The sequence below is a fragment of the Manduca sexta genome, chromosome 15 (genome assembly GCF_014839805.1).
Source record: "Manduca sexta isolate Smith_Timp_Sample1 chromosome 15, JHU_Msex_v1.0, whole genome shotgun sequence".
Taxonomy (NCBI): domain Eukaryota; kingdom Metazoa; phylum Arthropoda; class Insecta; order Lepidoptera; family Sphingidae; genus Manduca; species Manduca sexta.
This window is the reverse complement of record NC_051129.1, coordinates 1,249,467-1,276,304: the sequence shown is the minus strand read 5'-3', so window position 1 is coordinate 1,276,304 and position 26,838 is coordinate 1,249,467. Positions and strand designations below refer to the sequence as shown.

At 36.0% G+C, this 26,838-nt stretch overlaps 4 protein-coding genes across 5 annotated transcripts; 2 read left to right on the top strand and 2 right to left on the bottom strand.

The window, feature by feature from the left end:
• Positions 1-459: 459 nt before the first annotated feature.
• On the bottom strand, positions 460-5,084 carry LOC115449555 (putative inositol monophosphatase 3). Its single transcript, XM_030177408.2, has 3 exons — positions 4,491-5,084; positions 4,081-4,229; positions 460-3,908 (listed from the first exon to the last, which is right to left on the bottom strand). Exons 1-3 carry the CDS (start codon positions 4,990-4,992, stop codon positions 3,534-3,536), a joined length of 1,026 nt encoding a protein of 341 aa, XP_030033268.2. The 5' UTR covers positions 4,993-5,084; the 3' UTR covers positions 460-3,533.
• A 20-nt stretch (positions 5,085-5,104) lies between these two features.
• Positions 5,105-11,203, top strand: LOC115449554 (serine palmitoyltransferase 1). The gene is made up of 6 exons (XM_030177407.2): positions 5,105-5,398; positions 5,471-5,922; positions 6,744-7,011; positions 7,676-7,835; positions 8,218-8,341; positions 8,586-11,203. The coding sequence occupies exons 1-6, from the start codon at positions 5,372-5,374 to the stop codon at positions 8,899-8,901; spliced, it is 1,347 nt and encodes a 448-aa protein (XP_030033267.2). The 5' UTR covers positions 5,105-5,371; the 3' UTR covers positions 8,902-11,203.
• Positions 11,204-12,106: 903 nt separating this feature from the next.
• Positions 12,107-16,944, bottom strand: LOC115449548 (tektin-B1-like). The gene is made up of 7 exons (XM_030177401.2): positions 16,736-16,944; positions 16,447-16,663; positions 16,008-16,222; positions 15,514-15,736; positions 15,123-15,260; positions 13,198-13,283; positions 12,107-12,378 (listed from the first exon to the last, which is right to left on the bottom strand). Exons 1-7 carry the CDS (start codon positions 16,942-16,944, stop codon positions 12,192-12,194), a joined length of 1,275 nt encoding a protein of 424 aa, XP_030033261.2. The 3' UTR covers positions 12,107-12,191.
• Positions 16,945-17,502: 558 nt separating this feature from the next.
• Positions 17,503-26,240, top strand: LOC115449549 (probable ATP-dependent RNA helicase DDX17). 2 transcript variants are annotated; one of them, XM_030177403.2, is made up of 10 exons: positions 17,503-17,739; positions 17,810-18,476; positions 19,823-19,970; positions 20,277-20,395; positions 20,613-20,849; positions 21,061-21,217; positions 23,914-24,053; positions 24,316-24,415; positions 24,773-24,868; positions 25,075-26,240. In XM_030177403.2, coding segments are annotated over exons 1-10 (1,977 nt in total). In that variant the 5' UTR covers positions 17,503-17,737; the 3' UTR covers positions 25,386-26,240. The 2 variants fall into 2 exon arrangements, with proteins under 2 accessions (XP_030033263.1, XP_037294831.1); XM_037438934.1 differs by having other exon boundaries at positions 25,062-25,240.
• The last annotated feature ends 598 nt before the right edge of the window (positions 26,241-26,838 follow it).

Here is a 26,838-nt window from a genome sequence, read left to right as displayed (position 1 = left end):
GATTTACAGAGATGCATTATAATTGTGTATTATTGAAACAATTTGCTTAATTTATTGAAATAAAAATATATAGTTAAAACTTGATACCTGTGTGTTTTTACCCTTAAATAAATTTTAAAGCACCTTGAGCATATAAAGTGTTGTCTATAATATACGAGAAATATTTATGCATTTCCAATTCCTTAACTTCCCATATTTACTATATTTTTTTTATTCCATATGGAATTTTGTTAAATATGATGTAATTTTCTGCATAGATATTACTCGGATGTAATGGACAAATTGTAATTACTCTCCGCCAGGGCACTATTGCAAATACGTAAAACAATTTTATATTTTGTACTAGCACTGAAGGTTTTATGTTGACAAAAGAATTATCTTATTTAGCTATAATAAATATTCTACAACGTAATGAATTTGGTTAGAACAGGAAAAAATGTTAAACAAAAGAGAAACAAATAAAAATTAAATTTTATTTATTTTATTAAAAATACTTTCTGGTATGCAGGCGTGAACGATTAATTAACTGATTATGGTTTTGTACACATTATGAACAATACCCGCTAGTATGCTATTAATTGGCGAAGTTCTAAGATAAACATTCAAAGAGTTTCTCGCAAGATAGAGACGAGAAAACTCGATTGGGAGGTCGCAGCATTCGCTTCCTGTTTTTTCACAATTAAAACACTGCTCACGTAGTAGCATAAACTATAATTGTGTGGAAATAAATTTTAACGTTTTTTTCGTCAATACTTTAATGTTTTCAGAAGTTCTAGATGGCGTTACTGCTGCGAACACGAACAAGCCGTTTGCCATTAGGTAAGTAATCTTCCTTTGCCAATAAATTGAAGTTTTAAAACTAATTGTCGGTCTAAAATATACATTATACATGTAGCTTTATCTGCAACACGTCCTATCATTGACAAATTGTATCTCAACAACGTGATTCTATGTACGGACCAATAACTTATGCAATGAGATCACACGTAGATAACGAGTATGATTGCATAATATTTATCGCACTTTATGTATCTTGCAAAAACCCCACTCTGTTGAGCCTTTTCTAAATATATTAAAATGAATTTACTTTTAAAAAATTACAGAAAGATTTTTAAAAACGTTTCTAGTAAATATCAAAACAAATTTACCAGTTCACGCCTGCAAGCCACTAAAAACTCTAATCAAATCAAATAAATCCACTCAGCCTTTATATCTAAATATATACAAACATAATATCTAATTAATGTTAACACTAACAGTTTGCAACTGTCTCACTCATAGCCTAAGGGTTAGCGCAGACGGACAGAGTAGCGACACACGCTGCTTATAGCCACTGTTTTGATTTAGTAATACTAATTATCAACCCTATGCGAAAGTGCATAAAGTTTTATTCTAATCGGTGTTGAATTTCAGTACCATCCGTTCGCGCTGGCAATAAAGATGCATACACACTACAACTTTTATAAAGTTACCAGCGTTTAAGTGACAGCCACAAAACTATTAAATGAAAAAAAGTAGCGCTGCCACAAGAATATTTAGTACGAAAGATTTGTTACTGGCACAATTTTAGACACAAAAATAAATATTCAAAAATTATATAATAACCAGTTAGTTTCGGCTGGTTGCTACAGTACGACTTAAGAACGACTGTAACGCTGATTATGCTTAATTGGTTCCAATTCAAAGTAAATTTACATGTTTTCTCAACAGTAAACAATAAATATTGTACAGTGTCATATGCGTGTGGACTGTGGTCGCATCCCTGATTGTTTTAAGAGATTACATACTTTAAATGCGGATAAATAAATTTGTGACAATAATAAAACTGCAGCATGCTAGCTCTTTTAGCATCGCTTGCGATATCGTTTTTATAAAACTTTGTCCTTTTTATTTAAGTTTTGTCGTATTCTATAAATAATAGCTTAGCTAGTCATTAATATCAAAGACTTACACGAGATATTATTTCGAGAATTTTAATCTATGTTTGACATGTATATTATAATACTTTAAAATTAAATAAATTCTACCATGTATGTACTTCAAGTTACTACACAAATAAACGTCACATTTTTCTATTCGAGACTATTCATTAGAAGAAAGTTTTAAACGTGCAACACTTTATCATACAGGCAGTTTCAGTTTCATTATTATAAGGCGAGAATACTATTATGTCGCCCCGGATCCACCTACACTGAACGACGTACAGCGTAAGTATTTTCAAATCGATACCAGCAATTAACACTGCGCTAAGTTGATTTTGGGCCATTTTATGCTAAATTATAAAAGGACAAAATATTTTTTTTATTTCTACAAAACGTAAAAAATATCGACTAATCAAATTGAATCATTTAGAAAACTTTGCAAAGTATTTCGTTTTTTCTCATTAAAAAACTGTAATGTTAAATTTACATTTAACGGTATTTACAAGTTGGCGTGGTGTTAATTGTTGATATCGCAATTATCATGATTATCAGTATAAATATGTATTAATTCAACACTTGAGTGTAGACAATTTTTATTGCCGAATATAAACGCAGCGATAAATTTTTTGTTGTGAACTTGGCTTTACAATTAATCTAACCATTTATCATATTGTATGTACTTGAATTTTATTAAAACACACTAAACAAATACTTGGAACTCAATTATGAACTAAGATTTTAAAATTCGAGCAGTTCAAAATATCCACACGAAAATATAATTAAATTCGATTACTTTTGTTATAATTAATACCAATAATTTAATGAAAACAATAAATAAAAAATAATTGTACTGAAATTATGCAGTGTTTTATAATATATTGAATTTAGAAATATAGAAATAAACCAATTGCTTATGTACCTTAAAGTATTATAAAATGGATTTAAAAAAATAAAATAATAAAAATAATTTTGATTACTAGTTCCACATCCAAGTTAAGTGGCAGTCTTACTCGGCGCGAGGTTCTAGGTAAAGTAAAATAAAGGTCCTGATGATTTATGGGTTAACAGGTGTTCACCAAAAAATAGGGCCTTGGCCAAGACCTAAGGACTCGGCCGGGCTGCTCCTCCTACAACCACTCCTGCATACAAACTTATTCCTATTTACAAAATTGACGTAGCCACGTCGTTAGTGACCGGGTTACTTTACATCACAACTATATACTATATTTGACATTGGTCTGTTAAGACATATGCAACATTACACTTTGGGAAAAAATATTCTGACAGAAATTTGTAAAAAAATTCCCACACACATATTTGCTTTCATTTAATTTTTGCAATTCTCGCTTTAATAGCACTCCATAATTTCATCATACATATTTCTGCTACTGGGCTAGAGCCTGGCTCTTGTACCAATGATTCAATTTTTACTACTTTTACTAAACTGAAGTTAGCCACTTTATCCTGTAGACACCAATACCTTTGTAAAGTTTAATAACATCGGTGTCAGCCTTGTATGACATATTCTCATCAATATGACTGCCAAAATCATTTGTCTCCCCCCAAAACCACTACTACTTTGTTATTCGTCAAGCAAGCATTTTTGCATGTCTAAGTGAGAGCGCCCATGATTTTAGGCATCTTACTTAAATAATAATCATGATCATATCTGGTGACTAAAATGCCATCCGTCACTTTTACCTCACTACCAAACGAATAATCTATGAGCTGGCCTTTAGTGGTGGTCATTTTACCATCCACTGTCTTGATAATTGCATCACCTGCACAAAGGTCCCACTTTTTGATTGTTGTCGCATGAAGGTAGACATCATAGGTCCCATTCACCACCTCCATGACCTTAAAGCCGGCGCCAGCAGCTGGCGTGACAATGGTTTTGTCACCAAAAGCTTTTTTTGCAATCTCTGCTACTTTACCAGGGTGAGACCTTGACACCACCACTCTGGGATGTTCTTTGTTCTCTTCTTTCTGTTAATAAAATGATAGCAGGTAAACAATCTATTCGAAAATATTTTAGTTTTGCAAATAAATTTTACATTCAATTGATTATCTGATGTGTGGTTTACATAATCAGAATACTAAAACTGTAGGGTGCATATAATAATATTCTAAAACCAACATTCTTATATTTAGAACTTACATGAACTACAGCTGGTATGTTGGCCGATGTCTTCTTAGTGTGCCAGCCCCAATATGTACGGGCGGGGAATGGATAGTGGACCACACCAATGACAGGCACTCCTCTAATGGCCACACACACCATGGTTGTCACATACTGGTACAGACCCTCTGCAAAATAATTACAGTGCATTTTGGTGGTTCTGGTTGTTGGTAGAACAGTACTATTAAGTTAATTATTTTTGTTTTAAAAACTGGAAAATATTTTGTAGCTCTATTATGAATGTTATTTTCCAGGAAGATAAATAATAATAAAGCCTTTAGTCATCAAAAAATTCTTATCTTAGTCTTGTAGTGTGCATATCTACACATCTGCCAAACTATAAGGACATTAAAAGTGTGTATATGTGTGTAATTCTCGTAATATATTACCTGTATACTCCTGTGTAGCATCCAAAGGGTCAATCCAAATAGTAACATCTTTGACTAAAACATGTTCATCCATCATATGATCTATATTTCTATGCCCCTGAATAGACGACTCCGTGTCGAGGACCGGTTGGTCTTCGCACCCCACCTCGCCTTTCGAATGTTCCTCCGACACTATGTTCACTTTCGGAAACGTGTTTTTCAGACTGTAAAACATCGCGCAGTGTGATGCATAGTCTGCATCCGTTACTGGATCATTAGCACCTTCTAAAGTCTTCCCTTTACTCTTAATGTTCAATTTGTGCTCCTTTCCATCCGCTACCTTGCCTCCACCGCGTTCAGCTGCATGGATAGCCGCTTTCAGTAGATTTTTTATATTGACCAAATCACTCTTGTCCGCCGGATATACTGATCCGCCAGACCGCCAGTATATTGTAAGGAATAATATAAACACTAATGTAAAGCATGCGAATTTATTTATACGTAAAGTCCCACCGAAATTCATTTTGTGGATATTACCGTGGTAAATTGTTTTTTATTTTTCGTGACGAGGAAAACATCAAATTGACACTTGGCAGCTGTTAAATGTCAACGAATGTCAACAACACCGTTGCATTTCGAATACACACAGGTAAAGCCATGTCAATGGTATTTAACATGATCAAAATCGACTATAACTGCAATTTCATCTCTATTAATTTCTGTGATGCATATTATTGTAACACCGCACCACACATGTCAATGTGACTTGTTAAAGGAAAAGCGATTTTATTTTGTGGGTTAGTCGTTTTTGTGTCCCAATGTGTTTTTCCCCATAAAAGTATCTGAACCGTGTCATTTACACCTCTTGTGATCATTAATTTATCATTTCTACTTACATAAAAATGATTCTCGTCGATATGTATGATATGGTAAGTAGGAGATAATTTATGACTTATTTTATGGGTGTGTTGCTAAGCGGTACTGATATAAATGGTTTACAGGCGGGCTGGTGGACCCTAATAATAGCCTTGCAGGCAGTATTCATCTCAACGTATTATTTGTGGTCCAAAAAAAAATTAAAAGAATACGAATCGTTTGATGATACTCCTGTAGAATGGCACCCAAAACCCTTAGTGGAAGACAATGTGGTCGTAGAAGAACCTCCTTTGATGGGTAAAATTGATGAAAATGTGTTAAATGTCGGAGCTACAAGCTTCCTTTGCATGGATAAGGAAGAATCTATAATAGAAAGTGCCTTGAAGTCTATGGCTAAGTATGGGGTTGGTTCGTGCGGCCCGCGAGGTTTCTACGGCACTATTGACGTTCACCTAGAGCTTGAGGAGCGGCTCGCCAACTTCTTGGAGGTGGAGGAGACATGTGTGTACTCATATGGATTCTCTACTATAGCTAGTGCTATCCCGTCGTATGCCAAGAGAGGAGATATTGTGTTTGCGTGAGTACTGAGTACTAGTCATGTTTCTAATATGCCTCTCAATCATATGTAAGTAATAACAGAATGATTAAAAAAAACATGTTTGTTGTGTAGCTACTTTATTATATTTTTGTAAAAAATTTAAGGCCATAAACTAGCCTAGACCCACTTAAAAATTGAGCTGCAAATTTTTAATCATTGTCAAAAAAATTATGAACTGGATTGCATTTTATGTCTCATCAAAAAGACATCACTCTTCATCCGTTGTAAGGAAATTGAATTATTATATCTAAATCACCTTTTATCTCTACAATTATCATAGATGTATAAAATGAATCATACAAAGCAATGAGTGATGATAATTGTTGTTGCTTGCTGCTTAGCAATAAATTAATAAAGTAATAGGTACAAGGTTAACCCCTTATACACTGCTTTTAGTACACTATACTTAATAATTTTTTGACATACAATTATTTTAAGATTCAGATAAGAAATATTAAGATAATTAAATAATATTTAGTTTGTTCATCCAGAGGCCTTGGTATATTTTTTCTGTCATACTCCTTTTTATTACATAAAAAAAAAACCGTTTGCTGTAATATAAGGTATTTTGATATATTTTTTAAATTCTTAATTCAAACTTTATTCAAAAATTAAGTTATCACCTCTGTATAAAATTAAACTTCTACATGCTGGTCATCCCTAAGAACAAAAAGAGTAGAATTTTTATTGTTTAAATTTTTATGTATTACCTTAAAAAGGTTTTGCTGCCATTTTCACATACACAATATTCACTTAACTCATTATTTTCTATAATTTTTCAATTACATATTTATTTTTAGAGATGAAAATGTGTGGTTCGCCATCCAGAAAGGCCTGGATGCCTCTCGTAGTAAAGTGTACTATTTCAAACACAATGACATGGAGCATCTTGAGCAAATACTGACAGAGTGTGCAAAGAAGAAAGAGATTAACCCTCGGAAAAGATCATTCCTGATAGTTGAGGCTATTTACTTTAACACAGGAGAGATGTGTCCACTGAAGAGGGTGGTGGAATTGGCCAGGAAGTTTAAAATTAGGATTATTCTTGATGAGAGCTTGAGTATTGGGGTAAGTATTAATTATACAAATTCATAGCATTCTTAAGTGGACCGTAAACTATTGATTCAAGGTTTAGGCTAAATAATCAATAATTACTTAAAGCAGACTATAAGTATATCTTTCATTAGATCAAAAAATTATTGAACAGTATCATTGGTTAAACTTTCTCTATAACTAAGCAACTCACTACTAAGACACCAAATGAGTTAGGAATCCTTAAATTTTTTTTATCATATTTTATATCTGCAGAAAACTATTTTTTTTTCGGTTCATTAAAACTGATAATTATGAACCTCATTAGAAGTGTGGAATGGATTCTATGAACATAAATTAATTCTCGTCTAGTTACACCATAACCTACTTTTAACCTCCTCGTATTTCATTTAACACTTTCTTAATGTAATTAAGCCTTGTTAAAAGTTGTAAAGCATACTTGAAGAAACTGTATTTGTATTGACTATAAAAATCACTGTTATTTTTAAGTAGTTTAATTATAAATAAAGGAAAGAATAAAGCTACTAAAATTTGCGATTTAGGCGATAATTCTATTAAATTAATTAAATTAAATTAGATTGTAGATTTTTTAAGCAATTAACATCTACATAGGCATTTAGGTAATCTGATGCAAAGTGACAGCAATTATGAAAGTACTAAATATTTCATCGAACCCTAGGTGCTAGGGAAGCATGGCCGCGGTATCACGGAGCACCTGAACATCCCGCGCGACGAGATCGACCTGATCGTTGGCTCGCTGGAGCACTCTTTCGCCAGTGTGGGGGGCTTCTGCGCCGGTACGCATTTTATTGTGGAACATCAGCGACTGTCTGGGTTGGGTGAGGACTTTAATTATTTATTTGATATATATAAAAAAACATATATAGATAAAAAAATAAGTATTTGTTCCTATTGTTTGTTTTTGGAAAGGAAACTTTTCTATACATCCACATATATTTTGTATGGCTTGACCAGAAATATAAAAACCTTCGGAAAGTTGTGGTAAAATGTGGAATTATTATGTTGTACTGACAACATTAAATTTAAGACAGAAAAGCACAAGTAGTGCCTCCAAAGGAGGTTTCCTTCTCAAACAAGAGACAATTTGCGCTTTGTAAATAACACAAAAAGTATGGCGATTGTACTAAAAACGCATTATTTTTTGTAACACTGCGTTTTACTTAACCTTAATTTAATTATGATTGTAACCTTTGTCCACAGGCTACTGTTTCAGTGCCTCGCTGCCTCCAATGCTGACGCAGGCGTCGATATCCGCCTTGGACATCATCGAGGACAAGCCCTGCCTCATCGAGGAGTTAAATGAGAGCTCCAAGAAGCTCAGCAGGTTGGTTTTGTTTCTGTAGTGGAGAATTTAAAAGCGTGCGTAGTAGAACGGCTTATTTAGCATTACAATTAATTAAATTGTTAATATTGTATAAACGGTAAATAACTGAATATGGCCCATAGATATTAGTTTCTTTACAATTAGTTAAATGCAGTTGTAGATAAAAAAAATACTTATGATTTTATTTTTATTGATTCTGTGAGTGTTAAAACCAGTATTTTAAATCTGTCATATTTTCTTTCAGAGCCCTCTCCCAACTGAAAAACTTCAATGTACGAGGCGATGAGTTGTCACCAATCAAACATGTCTACCTGAAGAAGGATCTTACCGACCGCCTGAAGCACTCCTACCTCCGCAACATCACCAACTACTGCCTCGAGAAAGGAGTGGCCATGACAGTCGCTGCATACCTCAGAGATGTGGAACACAATTGTCCAGAACCTTCCATAAGATTAGCTGCTAGTAGGAAGTTGAACGATGAGAACATTTACTTAGTGTGTTCACTTCTCGAGGAAGCTTATGAGATGGTGGGACCCAAGCCTGATCTCCAGGTTTTGTGAATGTAATAATTTTTTTTGTTGTATGTTAATGCTTGAGGGATTGGTTAACTGCCATTTTCGATAAACGATTCCAATCGCTTTTTCGATCTATCGCAAAAATGGACCAATCAGAATGAACTTTTTTTGACATGCTTACAAATGAGCTATTTTGATTGGTCCATTCTCAGAATCGGATTGAAGTTTGAGTTTAGGATTGTTTATTGAAAACGGATGTGAATGGTGGATATGTAGTAAGAATCGAGATCAGTAAGTAAAGTGGCCTTCAAATCAATGTTGCAGGTTTAAAAACAATTGTATAATGCCAAATACTTTATTAGTGTCGATCTTAGTTAGGAATGGAACGGTGTAAGATGGATATCTTTAGGGTTGAAAGGGTGTTTGAAGTATCAGGGTCGCTTTGAAGCATCAGGGTGTGCGGCACACACCGCTGATGCTTCAAAGCGATTTGTGCATTATTTGTCAAAGAACATTCACTTTATCCATCTGTAAGAACTTTATTATTGAAGATATGGATTAAATACATATTAAAAGTACATTCCTTAAGGTTAGTTAATACTGTATCAAATAATTTTGACACATAATGCAATAAATAAAAAATCGGAAATAATAATTTACAATAAATAAGATTAAGTGCCGACAATATAGTACATATAAAATGTTATGATTATTTTCAATGTTATTTTTGTGAATCCTATTTTTTTATTCTTAGATTTTATTTAAGTAAGTATTGCATGCACTTTAAGCACTCGAAATAAGTAATTAAATAAAAAAATAGATTAATTTTATTAATGTCACAATTGGAAAACCATTGTTCGAGCCAAACAAAGCTTTGTTCCAAATATTTTTATCATACACCTAGCAAGCGTTTATATTAATTGCATTAAATAAAGCCTTAACAATAACAATTCATTATTTAAATACATAGAACTCTCTTGAACCTGTGTTGATGATAATGAACTACCTGTGTTTGTATTCCCTGAGTGTTATGACCTAAGGTTCTACTTCCAAAAACAAACGTCGAAACGTCGGTTCGAAACGAAGAAACGATAAACTGCGGATTTAACTTTGCTACCAAATTACTTCGGATCTGTCACCGTTCTGTAGCTTACCTTAGTGGTAAGATCTAAATCCCGTATTTTTTCTTTTGTAGAAAGCAGTGGAAATTGCCCTCGCAGATTAAAAAAGGGATAGCGAAACCCTATAAGTTCTTACAAATTCCATGTCTGAATTATTGCGATGAACGGATCGAATCCGTCGTAGTAAAAAAACATGCAATCCGTCATCCGAAACTACGGATTTCGTCTTTCGAAGTAGACCCTCTATTCTTATTCTAATGAGGCTTAAAAATAGTATTGTCCCTACGGTAGGCAGGGGCTTGTCTGTGTCCCTTGCATTGCTTGGCCATGAGTAGCGGTGGCCGCTTACCGTCAAGCGTGCCGCTAGCTCGTGCCTATGTTGGCATAATAAAAAAAAAAACAAGAATATAAAACGTAACTTCACGAGGTAAGAAAACCACTGGGCGCGCTACTTTAGCTTTTTCGTTTTAAATTTAATGTGTACAAGAAATTAGTTCAATATTTTACCGGAACATGGCCAAGTTTTTTATTATCCTAGCAGGTTATACACAAATATCAAGTACCAATACAATATAATGTATGGTTATCATATATGGTTTATCACTATGAAGGTGCTGAGAAGACTCTCAATTGAAAATTCTGAGTTTTCAGATATAAAAGTACATAATTTCCAGGGACCGTCGAAGGAACTAAATTAATACAAAAAATAGACGGTATAACGCTTTTCGAATTCTCATCTTATTTCTGAGTTTATTCTTAATAAGAATGGATTGGTGTCTATCTTAAATCATTGTACGAAAATTTGTTCTCAGTGTTTCATTCCAGAGTCGCATTAAGGGGTCCTGATTAATATAAATTTTATTTCAAACCTAATATTCATCTTGGAATTTTAGGTACATAATTTACTTGAGAAGGCATTTTTATGCGGTCAAGGGCCAAGTGAAATTATTTTTAAAGATAAAAGCGATAGATAAATCCAAATTTATTTGAAAGCTTTATATTTACGACATGGGTTTCTACATGCTGGCGTGGTCTTTTAGGTTTCTAAGAGTAATTCTTATATCCTTTTATTTTATTGAGTACAATACCTACTAATACAATATTTTAATTATTTTTTTTTGTATATCTAAGTTCATTTTAAACGTTTATGTTAAACTTTACGGTATTATTTAAGTTTAATTGCACCGTGCTTGTTATTTTGTAATAAAATATTGAATTATACAATATAGTGTTATTTATGATTACAAACTTGTTATCCTATTGAAAAGTAAATTAACAAAAGGCACAAACGTCTAACAAACAGCCACGTCAGATTGAATGGTTCAAAATGGTATTCATAAGTTGGCGAGCAAAACATACCCAATATTATACGATTTTAGAAAAGTAAATTGGTGTTATATATCTTTCTAGCTTAGCTTTTCCTGCTCCGCAGAGGAGGGAGGCATATGGCGCACTCTTAATAAAATAATGATTCGTTCCAAAATTGCCAATTTGTGGAAATCGTCAAACAACCAATTTCTGTTTGCGACCTTTTAGTCTTTTCCCTTTTTTTTTCATGCTATGGGTTTCATTTTTGCCACAAATTAACAATTTTGAAATAGGTCATTATTTTATTAAGATTGCGATGTGTAAATATTCCTTGATATATTTTTTAGTATTTATTATTTAACAATATTTATAAATCGTATATAAAATGTTTGTTTAAACGCTTACACACTAACGTGAACACAACAGCCGGTGGTAACACACTAGTGGCTAAGTACATACAAATTAATATTATTTGTTATTAAGCAGGCAGTTTGTTTAGATATGGCTATATCCTGCAATTATCGATTTTGGTTTCATTACATAACAAATTTTTTGTCAAGTTTGTTGTTAATTCCATTCATATTTTCTGCTGCGATCTCATCCTGTTGGAGCTTGAAATTTTACAAATTAATATAAGTACAATGCGACGGTGTTAGTTCGTAACGAAAAAAAAATATATATACTTATAATAATAAATTACTAAACGATTATACAACAATTTTGAGAACATTTTCCTTATAAGTCAGATCTCAGACATAATTAGTGCCCTTATCACAATTAACTAATGTGTGTCGGTCTAAAGTCCACTATGAATTAGTATTTTCTCTTATTGCAAACTCTAGCGCCTCAGAAAGTTATTTTTAAGCGGCTATTTAATTTCTCTTGCCAATATGAAGTGATCTAAATTTATTCAGGGCACAACTCATCACTCATATGACAATATCCTACATTCCTCTTAAAGTCAGTTTCGTTGATAGGATGAAGAGGTTTCCTTATTTCTATCAGCCTCCTGTCAGTCTCCAGGGCTTGATTCTTGTACTGTAAGTCCTTGGTTACTCTCTGGTGGTGGTTGTACATGCCATGATAAGTCGTCCTAGAATAATAGTATGGGATTAATGCATTTACTACGATGAAATAAACTTATTTTAGCAAGAACTGGGATATTTTTTTAAGGGCACGGCAGATTGACTCTACTGTGCCGGATGGCAAGTGGAGTGGGGTCCAATAGAATGTCGACTTACGATGATAATTAACCCTCGATAGAACCAACTTCAAATATACCACCAAAGCCCAGCCCAGGATTTATGGGGGGGCAAGCCGGGACGCATACCCCGGGCGGTGAATTCAGAGGGCGGAAAATCCAAACTTTTCAGATGAATACACAACTATTAACGCAACTTTGATTACTGAGACATCCAGAACATTACACACATAAATAACTATTTGCCACGGGGCGCGAAATGATGATTTTGACAAAGTTAACAATATAGGTGGTCGAGGGCGGCATTATCCAGATTTTGTCCGTCAGGTAACTCGCGTAGGGTCCAGGGAGAGTGACCAGAGATGCCCTTTGCCAGTCAGCACAATTATGCCGGCCTGTTTAAAACCGGCTATATACAGGGTATGGTGGGTTCTACAACTCGTTGAGGGTGGCCGATATCCGGGCGGAAACAAATATCCCACCATCAGAAAATGTAATTCATCTAATAAAATATACTAATGATATTATGTATAAAATTTGGCTACAAAATTCTTTCAGTAAAAAAAAATATGTCGAGTAAGTTCTTTTTGAATATGGCGGTTAAAGTTAATCTAGCTGAAATCAGTATAATATTATATTGAGATGATACAGAGGTCATAACCCTCAAAAGATTTAAGCCAAATTCCACGTAGATAATTTGAAGTTACTTACAATGCATCTTGTAATTTCTTCTCTAGCATATTGTAGCTCATGTTCACTCTCTCATATTCTTCTATCAAACCTCGCATAGGTTTATCCTGAAATATATTTGTACATGTTATTAATATTATTTTTTATATAGGTACTAGCTTTTGCCCGCGGCTCCGCCCGCGTTATAAAGTTTTTCGGGCTAAAGTTTTCCGTTATAAAAGTCACGTTATATATTTTCCCGGGAGCCTATGTTCTTCCCAGGGTCTCAAACTGTCTCCATACCAAATTTTATCCTAATACGTTGGGTAGTTTTTGAGTTTAACACGTTCGGGCAGACCGATGCAGCGGGGACTTTGTTTTATGATAAATTTTTGTAGAACTTTTTAAGAGGAACAATCCCGTCATACATTATTGTTGCATAACTTTAACCGTTTACGCAGCGCACGCAACAGAAGCTCTCAAAACTAATAAATTGTCCCCGTTTTTGCATCATGTTTCATTACTGCTCCGCTCCTATTGGTCATACCGTGACGATATATAACCTATAGCACTCCAGGAACAAAGGGCTATCCAACACAAAAATATTTTTTCAGTTCGAACCGGTAGTTCCTGAGATTAGCGATTACTGCTCCGCTCCTATTGGGCATAGCGTGTTGATATATATAGCCTATAGCATTCCAGGAACAAAGGGCTATCCAACACAAAAATAATTATTCAGTTCAAACTCCTAGTTTCTGAGATTAGCCGTTACTGCTCTGCTCCTATTGGTCATAGCGTGATGATATATAGCCTATAGCACTTCACGAACAAAGGGCTATCCAATACAAAATGATTTTTGTAGTTCGAACCGGTAGTTCCTGAGATTAGCTATTACTGCTCTGCTCCTATTGGGTATAGCGTGATGACATATAGCCTATAGCACTCCACGACCAAAAGGCTATCCAACGCAAAAATATTTTTTCAGTTTGGACCGGTAGTTCCTGAGATTAGCCATTACTGCTCCGCTCTGATTGGGTATAGCGTGATGATATATAGCCTATAGCACTCCACAAACAAAGGGCTATCCAACGCAAAAAGAATTTTTCAGTTCGGACCGATAGTTCCTGAGATTAGGCATTACTGCTCCGCTCCTATTGGGTATAGCGTGATGATATATAGCCTATAGTACACCACGAACATAGGGCTATCCAACGCAAAAAGAATTTTTCAGTTTGGACCGGTAGTTCCTGAGATTAGCCATTACTGCTCCGCTCCTATTGGGTATAGCGTGATGATATATAGCCTATAGCACTCCACAAACAAAGGGCTATCCAACGCAAAAAGAATTTTTCAGTTCGGACCGATAGTTCCTGAGATTAGGCATTACTGCTCCGCTCCTATTGGGTATAGCGTGATGATATATAGCCTATAGCACTCCACGAACATAGGGCTATCCAACGCAAAAAGAATTTTTAAATTTGGACCAGTAGTTCCTGAGATTAGCGCGTTCAAACAAACAAACAAACAAACAAACTCTTCAGCTTTATATAATAGTATAGATTAGTATAGAACTACCTCGGTGGCGTAATTGTATTGCATGTCCGGTACAATAGCGCTCTGAGGTCCTGGGTTCGAATCCCGGGTCGGGCAAAGTGATATTTGGGTTTTTCTGCTCAGTATCAGCCCGGAGTCTGGAATTAGTGCCCGATATGGCGATAGGCTCGCCCCCTATCACATCATGGGACGGAACATACTTGGCGAAAAGTGGGTGCCCTGGTTGCGCCTCTGCATACCCCTTCGGGGATAAATGAGTGATGTTATGTATGGTATTAGTATGAAGCGTCAGTAACAATTATTTTCCATAGTGCTGTTTTTATATCTAAATTTAAAGAGTGCTAATTTTTAAGACCTCTGTCTATACCTAGCAGACAGTCGACCTCGGAACCTACTTATATTGAAATTCTTACCTGAACCCGCTCCAGAACGGGTCTCCGCGTGCGCACCTCCAACCTCGTCTCAACAAGTTTCTTGGGATTGATCTTGTCGGCGACAGCCGCGCGTAGTGATTCTATTTCCCTGTCTACCTTCTGCATGTTGGTTTCTAACTGTATTATGGACGATAACAAATTTAAGCGTTAGCATCCTAGCTGGCAGTAATGATTAAATCTAAAGCAATACGGCGAAAAGCATCGAATGTAGAAAGACCTAAATAACCTATGATTTGAGATATTATTAACTCTTGGACACAGAAAATTTATTAAACACATATTCAAAAGATTTCCATAATCTTTATAATTTTATTCTGGAAAATAGAATCTAAATTGTACCTTGGATAACTCTCTTTCCTTCGTACTATACCTTATACTTCTGCCATTCCATCTCATTCCGCGCACGCTGTATGTCATACACGCGTCTGCGCATAACCATCTCCACGGCCTGGCACTGCGCGTACATCTGGTTCCGCGCCTGCTCCCGGCTCTTGAACATCGTCTCTCGCAGCCCCTTCGACTCTCCCATTAACTGCTCGGCTATCTTGATCGTGTTTTCAATGCAGTGCTCGTAGCTTTGTTCTGTCATAGTTCTGAAAAAGGTGGAAAAATAATATCTGAAACTAGAAAAGGAGATTTGCTAACGCATCTGCCACACTCTCAAAAAATATAGGTCATAAACTACATGTTTATATTATTATAGTCCGCTTCCCCTCGATCAAAACTTTGTTCCTTATCCATTTTCGAGCCCGTGTTGGGTATTTAAACATTTTAGACTTTAAATACACAATACGGTTAGTCATACTTTCACATCCGGCTCTAGAAAACTTAACATTTAGATTTTAAAATCAGCGCTCAACTCACTGCGGCGGTACTCTTATCGGGTCGATCTTGTAGGAAATATCCGAGCTGTCCCTGGTGAGATCCTTGACGTGGTACTCTAAGTCCAGCGCATCGTCTTTGTTCTGGATCTCGCGCTCCAGCCGGCAGAACACGTTGGTCAACTCCTTCAGCTTCTCCCAGCCCATGTGACACACGTCGGTGAGTACGCGTTTACTGTTCTCTATTATATGCAGCTCCTATAAATTAATTTAGTATTTCAGAGCTACAGATGTCATTTACAATTGATTAGAAATTTACAGGAGCGTTATTGCCTGTCGCTGGGAGTTAGCTACCGCCCTTACTTTCTCCCTAGATGCGGCCCTGTGATAAAAGTATTATTTTTCTGTTTTAAGCAGAAGATATTTATAAAAACCAATTAACATGTCAGTGATAATTAAAATCGGTAATTTACAATATATACCTTTTTCAGTTCTTCTCCGAGCCGGTCCCTGGTTAGTTCGGGTGGCACCCTTTCGTCTCGGTTGGAGAGACATTGCGACACAACCATCAATGGCACCTGCAGGGACTCGAGATGGAGTTCCGTTGCATTTTTCTCTTCTTTCAGAGCTCTGATCTCATCTCTTACACATTCTCTCGTGAACCTCTGCTTCTCCCGCCAGGATTGGACTTCAAAAATCCTAATATGTGAGATTTGCTAATTTAATATAAATTAAGGACAACAATCTGTCTGCTTTGATGGATTTTCTTACCTATCTCTTAATAACTCATTATTAACGTGGGTATCCCATCTAGTTGTTACTGAAGTTTCGTTCCTCAACTGGTTTGCTCTCTGCCTGAGCTCGTAAGACTCAAACCGTCGAGTCCTAGCTTCGTTTTGCAATCTTTGAATGTTTCTAGTCCAGTCTAAAACACTTAAACGAGGATGGGGTTTCTCGAAAACTGGCACAGAAGCATTCATTTTTTAGATTTCTTGGTATTTAATAGTTACGGTGTGCCTATAAAATTTCAAGAAATGTTAGATCAATATTTCTACTGAAAACTGCTTTCCAATATTACAAGGAGTGTATAAAAAATCGAATGAAATATGTAGATTTATGTATTATATATTCATATTGATTATTATCAATATCTTCCTAATCATTTAGGGTGAAAAAATTATATTATGATTTAAAAATTACTCAATTTACAATAAATGTAAAAATGTTATATATGGTTCTTTTGCATATTTTGAGAGGTGGGCTGTATGTTTCACATACCTTTGCAACATTACCCCAATATAAAAAAAAATACGGTATAATAAGTGTTGCCAATCTAGTCTTAAATACTTTCCTCTCTATTCGGTAAATTATGCTCGTTGGTTCATTGCTTAGTAAAGAAATTTGTAAAAAAAAGTTATAGACTAGCTTCTTTGTATTATATTTTACGCAAAATATGTCTCTATAAAAGCAATAAGCCAATTCAAATCGTAAATAATACAAATTTTACATCTAAACTGTATTTAATTCTGTATTTAATTAAATTTGTAAGCTTTTATGAGCAGATCAAAACTTCAAACTTAGCAACTCTGACAACGCCAATCTAATATGGCGCCGGAATAGCATTGAAATTGCATTCAATTCTTTGCTTGCGCCTTTCATTTTTTATTTTGTAATTAGTTAAATATTGCATACAGACTTATTCAAAGTGGACTAATTAATTAGTTAGGTTAATTAGACAAAGTTTTTACATTTCTGTTTTTACCCTATCGCGTCATGTAAGTTGGCATTTTTCTATTGTCCTATTTTAGCATAGAGAACTGTTTGTAAGTGGGAACTATGATTCAGGTACGAGGATAGACGTGGAGGACGAGGTGGTGGACGCGGTGGAAGAGGCGGGAGCCGCGGTGGCAGATCCAACGATAGATCGCAAGAACGGGGCACTAGCAGATTCAGCGGCGGGCGCGGCCGAGACGGGCCGCGGGGTCGCGACGGAGGCCGAGGTGGCCGGGGGTTCAGCAGCCGCGGCGGCCGTGACGAATACCGCAGCAACTTTAAAAACGATCAGCCCGGCGGCAACCTCCGCAAGATACGCTGGGACAATGTTGTTCTTACGCCGTTCCAAAAGAATTTCTATGTCCCGCATCCGAATGTACAGCGCCGCAGCCAGGCGGAGATCGAGGCGTACCGCAGCCAGCATCAGATCACGGTGAAGGGTCGCGACGTTCCCGCTCCGAGCATTTACTTCGAGGAAGGAGGCTTTCCCGATTACGCCATGAAAGAGATTCTTAAGCAGGGTTTCCCGAACCCGACTCCTATCCAAGCTCAAGGGTGGCCTATTGCCTTATCTGGGAGAGACATGGTCGGCATCGCCCAAACTGGGTCGGGTAAAACCCTGGCGTACATACTACCTGCTATCGTGCATATCATCAACCAGCCGCGACTTCTCCGCGACGAGGGTCCCATAGTCCTGGTTTTGGCACCAACGAGGGAGCTGGCGCAGCAGATCCAACAGGTAACTGTTATATCTAAAAAGTTTGCTTCCTGTTTGTACACACCTAGCAGAATAACATTATTAATGGTTGATATTCCTTAATAATGAAAGAAATGAAAGGTAATTCCATTGAAACCTGATTTTAAAGATGGAAAATTTAATCCATTAGAGAAACTGAGTCATGAACAGTCAAAAATTTTAAAAGATAATATACTTAAACATTAGAATTACGAATAATGCCTGCCATAAAAATAATTTGTCATGTAATGTGTACCCATTAAATTGCGAATTTGTTTTCCGTTGTGCACCAGGCGTTGATTGCCATGAATGGGATCGCTGCGGAGATGGCGGACGATCCCCGCGACTTGGACATTGTAAATCAATTGAATTTATCACATGTAGATGTTAGCTTACCCAGGCAGGCTATGTTCGAAAACCTAGTTGGCAATATTTGGTACAATGTAAATTTAAAAAAATCTCTTGATCAAAATTTATTATCGCTAGGTGAGGTTTCTGAACGTAACCTTGATTTTAGTGTTTTAGCACAGTTTTTGTTGTATTCACTGTCTAGTTTGCTTACCTTCACCGACAAGCTTTTATTTGTGTGCAATCTACCTTTTTTCGATATGTTATGTGGTCATCCAGGGCTTTTATTAAATGGTTACTTACTCAGTTAAAGCTTAGTTAGCTTAGTTCAATTTTAGTTACAGTAGTTAAATTTTAATTATTTATTTACTCAAAAACTATGAAAAAGTAATTATCCCCTAATATATTTATATCAGTTAACCATTTGTTATAAATAAGGGCTGCTAAATATGTATAAACACTTTTTTTTATATTTATATAGAAATTTTCATTGATTTTGTATTTAGCAGGAAAATAAAATGTGTTGAACTAGTCAAGGAGTATTTATCATGAAGTATATTTTTGATGGTTGGATTACATTAAAATCTTCATGCAATTGACAATGAATGTGAATTTTATAGTATTTATAAATATGTTATTTAAAACCCAATCTGAAAGTTATACAACTATAAGGAATTGGATTATACTTCTAATATTACCCTTACTAGTTCATCACTATCAGCACCGAGAGTTGGACGAGATCTAAATGCGAATCTGTATTTTCTAGTATCTCCAATCTTTTTTCTTGCTTAAAACCTAATTATAGAACCAACCAGAAATAACCAGTAACATAACCACTAATTAAAAACATATATATTTAGAACTTGCAAGATGCATACAATTGTTAAAAAAAAAAATCTGAGCTACAAGAAAAGAGCTATTGGAAAATACAATTCCCTGATCAATTCGGTTCTCATTTATATCCTATTACGATGTAGACTACCCTCATCTCATGTCTACAGGTCGCGACGGACTTTGGTCAGAATGTGATGGTGCGCAACACTTGCATCTTCGGCGGCGCACCCAAGGGGCCCCAGGGAAGGTGTCTCGAGAGGGGAGTGGAGATCGTCATTGCAACCCCTGGAAGGCTTATTGACTTCCTTGAGAAAGGTAAGTCTATTTGCATATTACTAGAGACCTAACACAGGTATTAGTAGGCGATATAATGTGGATATTTTTTATATCTATGTGGCACTGCATATATTTGTATACTCATTTCATCCCATACAGTAAAAAGAATTTTAAAATCATTAACCATTTACCCAGACCATCCCATAGATTAAAATAAAAATCATTTAGCATGTACCCAAACCAACAGTTTTATGTTTACTGTAAGTTATAACTTTCAATACTTTAATAAGGATTTCAACAAAATGATTTATAATAAACAGTTATTATCTTTTTGTTATTGTAAAGATACGACAAACCTGCGTCGCTGCACGTACCTGGTCCTCGACGAAGCTGACAGGATGCTCGACATGGGCTTTGAGCCTCAGATTCGGAAGATCATAGAGCAGATCAGGCCTGACAGACAGGTAAACATTTTATTTTGTTCTGGTTATATTAGAAGTATTTATGTTACGATAGAAAACTACATGCATTATCAATATTCTTGCTTTATAAATGTTTGTCTTACAGAAACCTTTACAAAGCTTATTTTAATTTATAAACTCATTTTCTAGCAAGATCTTATGTTTAATGCTATGAATAACTATTCATGATTACATTATGCCTAAATTATAATTTACGCAGGTGCTCATGTGGTCAGCAACCTGGCCAAAAGAAGTCCAGAATCTAGCAGAAGAGTTTCTCCATGACTATATTCAGATCAACATAGGTTCACTGGGCTTGGCAGCCAATCACAACATCTTGCAGATCGTAGATGTCTGTGAGGAGTGGGAGAAAAATGACAAGCTCATTACATTACTCACTGAGATCTCATCAGAAGAAGAAACCAAGACTATTATATTTGCTGAGACTAAGCGCAGGGTGAGTATGCCTGATTTAGAGTCAAGACTATAAAATTATTGATCTTATAGAAGTCCTTTAAAATGTTTGACCTAAACCAAAAATGCATGGTAGGCAGAACAACTTGGATGTGCTTCTGTCATTGCATACTTCAATGTCCACTTAATATAAGGTGGCCCATTAGTTTGTCTGCCTTTGCAATAAAAATCCTGCAATCAAATATTGCCAACAGGTGGACGAGATAGCGCGCGCGATCGGTCGCGAGGGCTGGCGAGCGCTGGCCATCCACGGAGACAAGAACCAGCACGACCGCGACCACGTGTTGCAACATTTCCGCAACGCGCGCGGCGCCATACTAGTCGCCACCGACGTCGCCGCCCGCGGGCTCGGTCAGTCACACACACTGCACAACACACGCGCACACACGTTGGGCTGCGAATGGTTGTTGAAAATAGGTCGCAGTAATGTGGGAATGGAATTCGAGCAGGGGAAAGTGGGTTTTGTTATTGGGTAAAACGGCGCAATTTACTATAATTGTCAGAAGAATATAAAAGTATGTCGCCATAATATTTAGTTGCTGAAATATTAGTAGGCAATCTAGGAAAAATATAAATAATTCAGTACTGTGGGTACAATTTTATAAATAAAGAAGTATCACATTTGACCGCCATTCAACAAACAATATATTATGGTTATGGATATGGATAAAGCCAAGTTTTGGTGTTTGTACATGTCACTGTAAGTTGCCCAGAAGTTGTCGTATCTTATGTTTGAGCCACCAAATAGCTAAAGTGTCAATGTCACACTAACACTCAGTGTGGTGGTGAACTCTCCCGCCAAGCGCACGGCATCAAACAAAAGATTTGGAAAGAACAGATGCGAGGTAGTTTATCTATAGAGCGTACAGAGGGCGATGCTAAATCATCTCGCACTGTTGCGCCGGGGTGTAAGCAGGTCTAAGAGAAGTCAGGGGCGTAAGGGAGGTGTTGACGCCATTGCAATAACCACAGACAATTCCGTTCATCTACGTTCCAGTATTCACGATGTGGCTTACGGAGAGCATCATTTGTAGGTACACAGTGCTGTACAATGCAGGAATATTGGTGGATATTGGAACACGTCAATACAAGCAATGGTTGTATTATACCAATTAGAATTATTATCGGGCCAAGATTTGCAAATGGCACACACATAACTCGATCCTGTTTTGAAATTAATTTCTATAGTTATGTGTTTGCTGCAAATAGGACTGCCATCTGTTCTAGTTTTCCAGGATTTGTATATTTTTTCAGTTTCTGGAAATACCTTAATATTCTAGTAAAATCATAGCAATATGACAGAGAAATGGCTCAAATATAGTAGTTTTAAAGTTGTTTGAATACCAGTTCCAGTTTCCAGTGGGTTTTGTTTTTGACTTAATCTGAAATTAGTTGGTGATGGTAGACCTATCTGGAGACAACTCTTGGCCCGAGAATAGATAAATTTCCATGACTGACTCGGCATTATTCTCTTATGTTTTGATTTCAGAGGCGCATGCGTGCAGAGATAAAGGCTAGAATATTGGTGTGTTGCTGACCACGTTAACGGTAGATTGTGAACGGAATGCTTTGTGACAGCATTGTACTCAGTCAGCGCACACTGTTAGTAGCATGCTGCCTCTATTGAACATTGGGGGGTTATTGTAACGCTAATATATTAGACATTACACGTAACAGGGGTAACAAGTGAATCAAAAACAGTAAAATTAACATTAGTAACAATCTGTGAATAATTTGAGCAATACATGCTTGGTTAATTGTCATGAGAGATTTAATGAGAGCTAGAGGGCCTGCCCTACGCAACCTGACGTTAGAATAATGAGAAGGCTCGTACGTAATGTCAGCACACCGACTCTTGGCCTACAACACTCCGGAACCACTGAAGGGCATAATACAGTTAATTCCAGCTGATCCGACGGCCGCGTGTCTGCATAAGGTAATTACCACACAGCTTTACGTTTGAGGAGAATGTTCTATGCTCATTGATACAATTTAATTTAATGATTGGTTTGAAGAGGCCACTTTGGTTGAATGATGGGAAAGGTACAGTGTTCTTTGTTTAAAAACATTAACATCATATAACATGATAGTCTATCTACTTTCTTTTACACACTTTATAATAAGTGACTCGAACCATAGACGTAAAATATATAATATTAAAATATCAGACTTGTATTATAAAATAATGTCTCAGTTATTCTGGAATGATTTTTGCATTATCTTAGCAGAGGTAGTGGGGTATGTGGTTTCATTTAGGAACGCAATATCAAAATTGCCCTGTATACTCCACCTCTATACTCTTGAGGATTCATATTGGAAAAAATACCACATAAAAGTGCAACAAAATCCTGAAATAGTGGTCTATTGTTACTTGTTCTGCTGTGGATTAGGAATCCCCTCACATTAAATGATTGTGATAGAAAACAGACACAACATGTTATTTAAACTGAATGTTTTAAGCCAGGAAAACCGCCTTTTAAATGGTTTAGCCTATCTGTTCTTTTTAGATTACCAATAACAATTGATTTGCAATATAACTGACAGTGTACACAATTATACAATTCAAATGAATTAAATTATTATTTTTTAAAATCATTATATTTAGTTAACAATGAAAGCTTTAAATTTTTCATTTATATGTCAAATTTTATTGATTATGAATTGAATTTTAAGTTCAAGGTGAAATAAACAATGTGTACTGTTTGAAACTATTCCAAATAAACTCATAGAGATAAAGAATAATACTTGAAATAACAACACTTTATTTACCATAAAGTGCCGTTTTATGCAATAATTAATTTGTACGGATAATATACAGATCCTTGTGGACAGGATTATGCTGAACATTTTTCTCAAACTAACTACAACCATCTTAGTAATGTGTTTAATTTTTTGTATTAGGCGTCATTTAGATCACACTAGAGCGTAGCATAACAAGAAGAAAAACGTAATGTTCGCGAATACTGCTTGATGGTATGCCGGTGTGGTCTAGATGAAGCATTGTTGGTGCATTTTGGTGGTGTGTGTGAGCGTATATTTCCCGGCAGATGTGGAGGACGTGAAGTTCGTAATAAATTATGACTATCCCAATAACTCTGAGGACTATGTGCACCGCATCGGTCGTACGGGACGTTCGCAGAACACCGGCACAGCGTACACTCTCTTCACTCCGAATAATGCCGCCAAGGTAAGAGTCCAACTACATTCGATAAAGACACTTGTATATAAGTATTTAACTTCTAGGAGAATCAGTCTGCAGTTGATAAGACTGTAAGTATGTTATGGAAACTGGCTGCTTCCTTCTATTTTGCGTCACAATTCAATTCTCCACATTTTCTGTGTAAAGTTTATTCAAAAAATTTATTTTACTAAAATAGGAAAGGGAAACTTGTATCTGTAAATAAATTTATGTTAATTATTTTTAATATATTGTAACTGATTGTTTTCAGGCGAAAGACTTGATGTCAGTGCTGCAAGAAGCCAACCAAGTGGTGAACCCCAAACTGCTGGAGTTGGCGCAGTGTGGTATGGGATTCAAGGGAAAATACGGTAAGAGATGATCCACTTAAAGGATTAAAAAATGATTACAATGTTATTTTAGTTTGTGTAGTTCATAGTTCTCTAGTTGAGGAAGTTGAAATATCTAGTTATAAACAACTTATTTTTGTTAGGATGGTACATAATTATAGTGGTGTTATTTTGTATCTTAATTCTAAATAGCCAGATAACTGGGCCGAAATGTTATATTATTTGAAATTCGTACTTATTATTTTTTTTATTATTATTACTCGACACTAAGTATAAAAGTAAGACAGTGGTAGCGAAAAAAAGTACATACGGTAGAAATTATAGTATAAAAGTAAATGTTGAAATAGCTAAATGTTTGCTCATTACGTTTGTTTGCAGGCCGCAACCGGTACCGCGACAGGGACGAGAGCAGCTCCCGCTCGGAGCGAGGCTCTCGCGGCAGAGGCAGGGGAGGACGCTTCGGAGACAGGGGAGGTAAGCACGCATCTTAACTACATTTACTCAACTAAAAATTACATTAACACATTGAAAGCCATTATTGTGTTGAGATTTAATGACAAGTAATGTAAGAAAATCTGAGCATTTTCATTACTAAATGTTTTATGATGATATATGAAGTCAGAATACATGTTTTCTAACAAAGTATATAATAATTTAAGATCATAAGTGGGGCGTTTCAGGTTCTAGATGGGACAATTCAAGTGACAACTACAACGACAATCAGAACTCGTACGACCGCCCTGACTTCGGCAACCGACAGAACTTCGGCAACAGGGACAACACGGGCTTCAGACAGGACAACGGGTTCAGGGGACGCGGTGGCAGGGGCGGCAGGGGCAGGGGAGGCTCCAGCTTCAACTCGCAGCAGGAGTTCCAGGGGAACAACCAGAACTATCAACAACCTCAGAACTTCACCGCACCACCGACTAACTACTATAACATGTATTCCCAACCTCCGCCGCCGCCCGCCAGTAAATTCGGGGCCAAGTAGTTATATTTGACTATAGCTAAAATTGTGATGAGTATGTGATGTCATCCGATTGATTGTTAACTTATATTGAAGTGCATTGTGCAATTTTTTTTATTGGTAGATGTTTGACTCAAGCAACTCTATCAATGATCTTTGTGTTGTTTCATGATGAAAGGTTTATCTAAACAATAACTTGACACCAAATTGTTATTGCAAGCGCTTGCTTTGATGTTAAGTAAATTTAAACTCAATGCACATAATTATAATGTTTGTTTAGTGAGGTTACTGTAATTGTTCCTTTCTAAGTAGGCGAAATACTTTTTATAGGTTAAAATAAAAAGAATATTTTTTTATATCGGGACTATAATACCAATCATGGTATGTTAAAAAAACCAAATCTTATTGGCGTATTTTGTTAGGAAAGTGAAAAGTAAGTTAGTGTTAAAATAATTCGTGATCCGAGGAGCGATAAGTGGTCATGTAGCTACTAGACAAATGCCTTGACTAATTAGAGCCCATGTCCAAAAGAGTATACTTATATTATGTCGTAAATGTCTGATTGTGGCTCAATATTAGTTGTGATGGTATCATATAGATTGGATCCTCTCGAATTCTGCCTCATTCAAAAGGTAGTAAACATTTTCATCCCAAATTTGACTCTGAAATAGTAGCTAAGAAACATGATTTTTATATATAATCTAGTTCTGAATTGTGTAGTATAATTTGTCTGTATTAGCCAGAATTACCTGTTGAATAGTGATGTACTAAACATAGTATAAGCCAAACTCACAATAGTTTAAAGCGTAACATTCCTCTCAATATGCAGAATTTCTTCAGATGTGCAATTCCCTATTAAATAAAAGTTTCATAAAATAACAGTGTTTTTATTTCGCCATTATTCTTGTGTTTTTAGTGGGGTAATTTTTAGAGCAGTAAAAGTACAGAGCGACGGAATGGGTGTTTGGAAGGTTTTATCATAATATGGGGTTGGCAGTGACCTTACTGTACCTGATGAGTGGAATAGGGTCCAGATAGAGCGTCGAGTGACAAGTGATTATTCCGAATCAGTCTACACAGTAAAGCCGGCCTTGATGCCAGGTTAGTTGATGAGACTGGTGGTAAGTTTAGATTCTTAATATTGTACTACAATAATCGCAGTAGGAAGCCTTCGTTTTACTGTCAGTATCAGACTTTGGCGCACCAGAATAGTAAACCGATTGAGAGCAGTTTCATACTGGAATGTGTTTTACACTGTCACACTGTGATCGCTATGAGATTTCATATTAGCGGCGTTTGGGTTGTGGCAATTTTTGTTTCACCATGCTGCATGGTATATTTTCTAAGCCAAGTAATATAAAATAAATGTGTATAGCCTTATGTTCCATGCAAAAGATATTTATCTAGTACAAGTTCTAGGATTATAAACATTATAGATTAATATTCAGAAGTTGAATTTTGATAGCTAGTTTTATAT

Coding starts and splice junctions, on each gene's coding strand:
- LOC115449555 (XM_030177408.2), bottom strand. CDS start 4,992: ATGAATTTCGGTGGGACTTTACGTATAAATAAATTCGCATGCTTTACA. Junction 4,230..4,490: donor TGCTACACAGGAGTATACAG/GTAATATATTAC, acceptor ATTATTTTGCAG/AGGGTCTGTACCAGTATGTG. Junction 3,909..4,080: donor ACATACCAGCTGTAGTTCAT/GTAAGTTCTAAA, acceptor TTTTATTAACAG/AAAGAAGAGAACAAAGAACA.
- LOC115449554 (XM_030177407.2), top strand. CDS start 5,372: ATGATTCTCGTCGATATGTATGATATG. Junction 5,399..5,470: donor TCGTCGATATGTATGATATG/GTAAGTAGGAGA, acceptor AATGGTTTACAG/GCGGGCTGGTGGACCCTAAT. Junction 8,342..8,585: donor AGCTCCAAGAAGCTCAGCAG/GTTGGTTTTGTT, acceptor ATTTTCTTTCAG/AGCCCTCTCCCAACTGAAAA.
- LOC115449548 (XM_030177401.2), bottom strand. CDS start 16,944: ATGAATGCTTCTGTGCCAGTTTTCGAGAAACCCCATCCTCGTTTAAGT. Junction 16,664..16,735: donor AATGAGTTATTAAGAGATAG/GTAAGAAAATCC, acceptor CTCACATATTAG/GATTTTTGAAGTCCAATCCT. Junction 15,261..15,513: donor TGGAATGGCAGAAGTATAAG/GTATAGTACGAA, acceptor TCCATAATACAG/TTAGAAACCAACATGCAGAA.
- LOC115449549 (XM_030177403.2), top strand. Junction 18,477..19,822: donor TGGCGCAGCAGATCCAACAG/GTAACTGTTATA, acceptor TCATGTCTACAG/GTCGCGACGGACTTTGGTCA. Junction 24,416..24,772: donor GGGATTCAAGGGAAAATACG/GTAAGAGATGAT, acceptor GTTTGTTTGCAG/GCCGCAACCGGTACCGCGAC.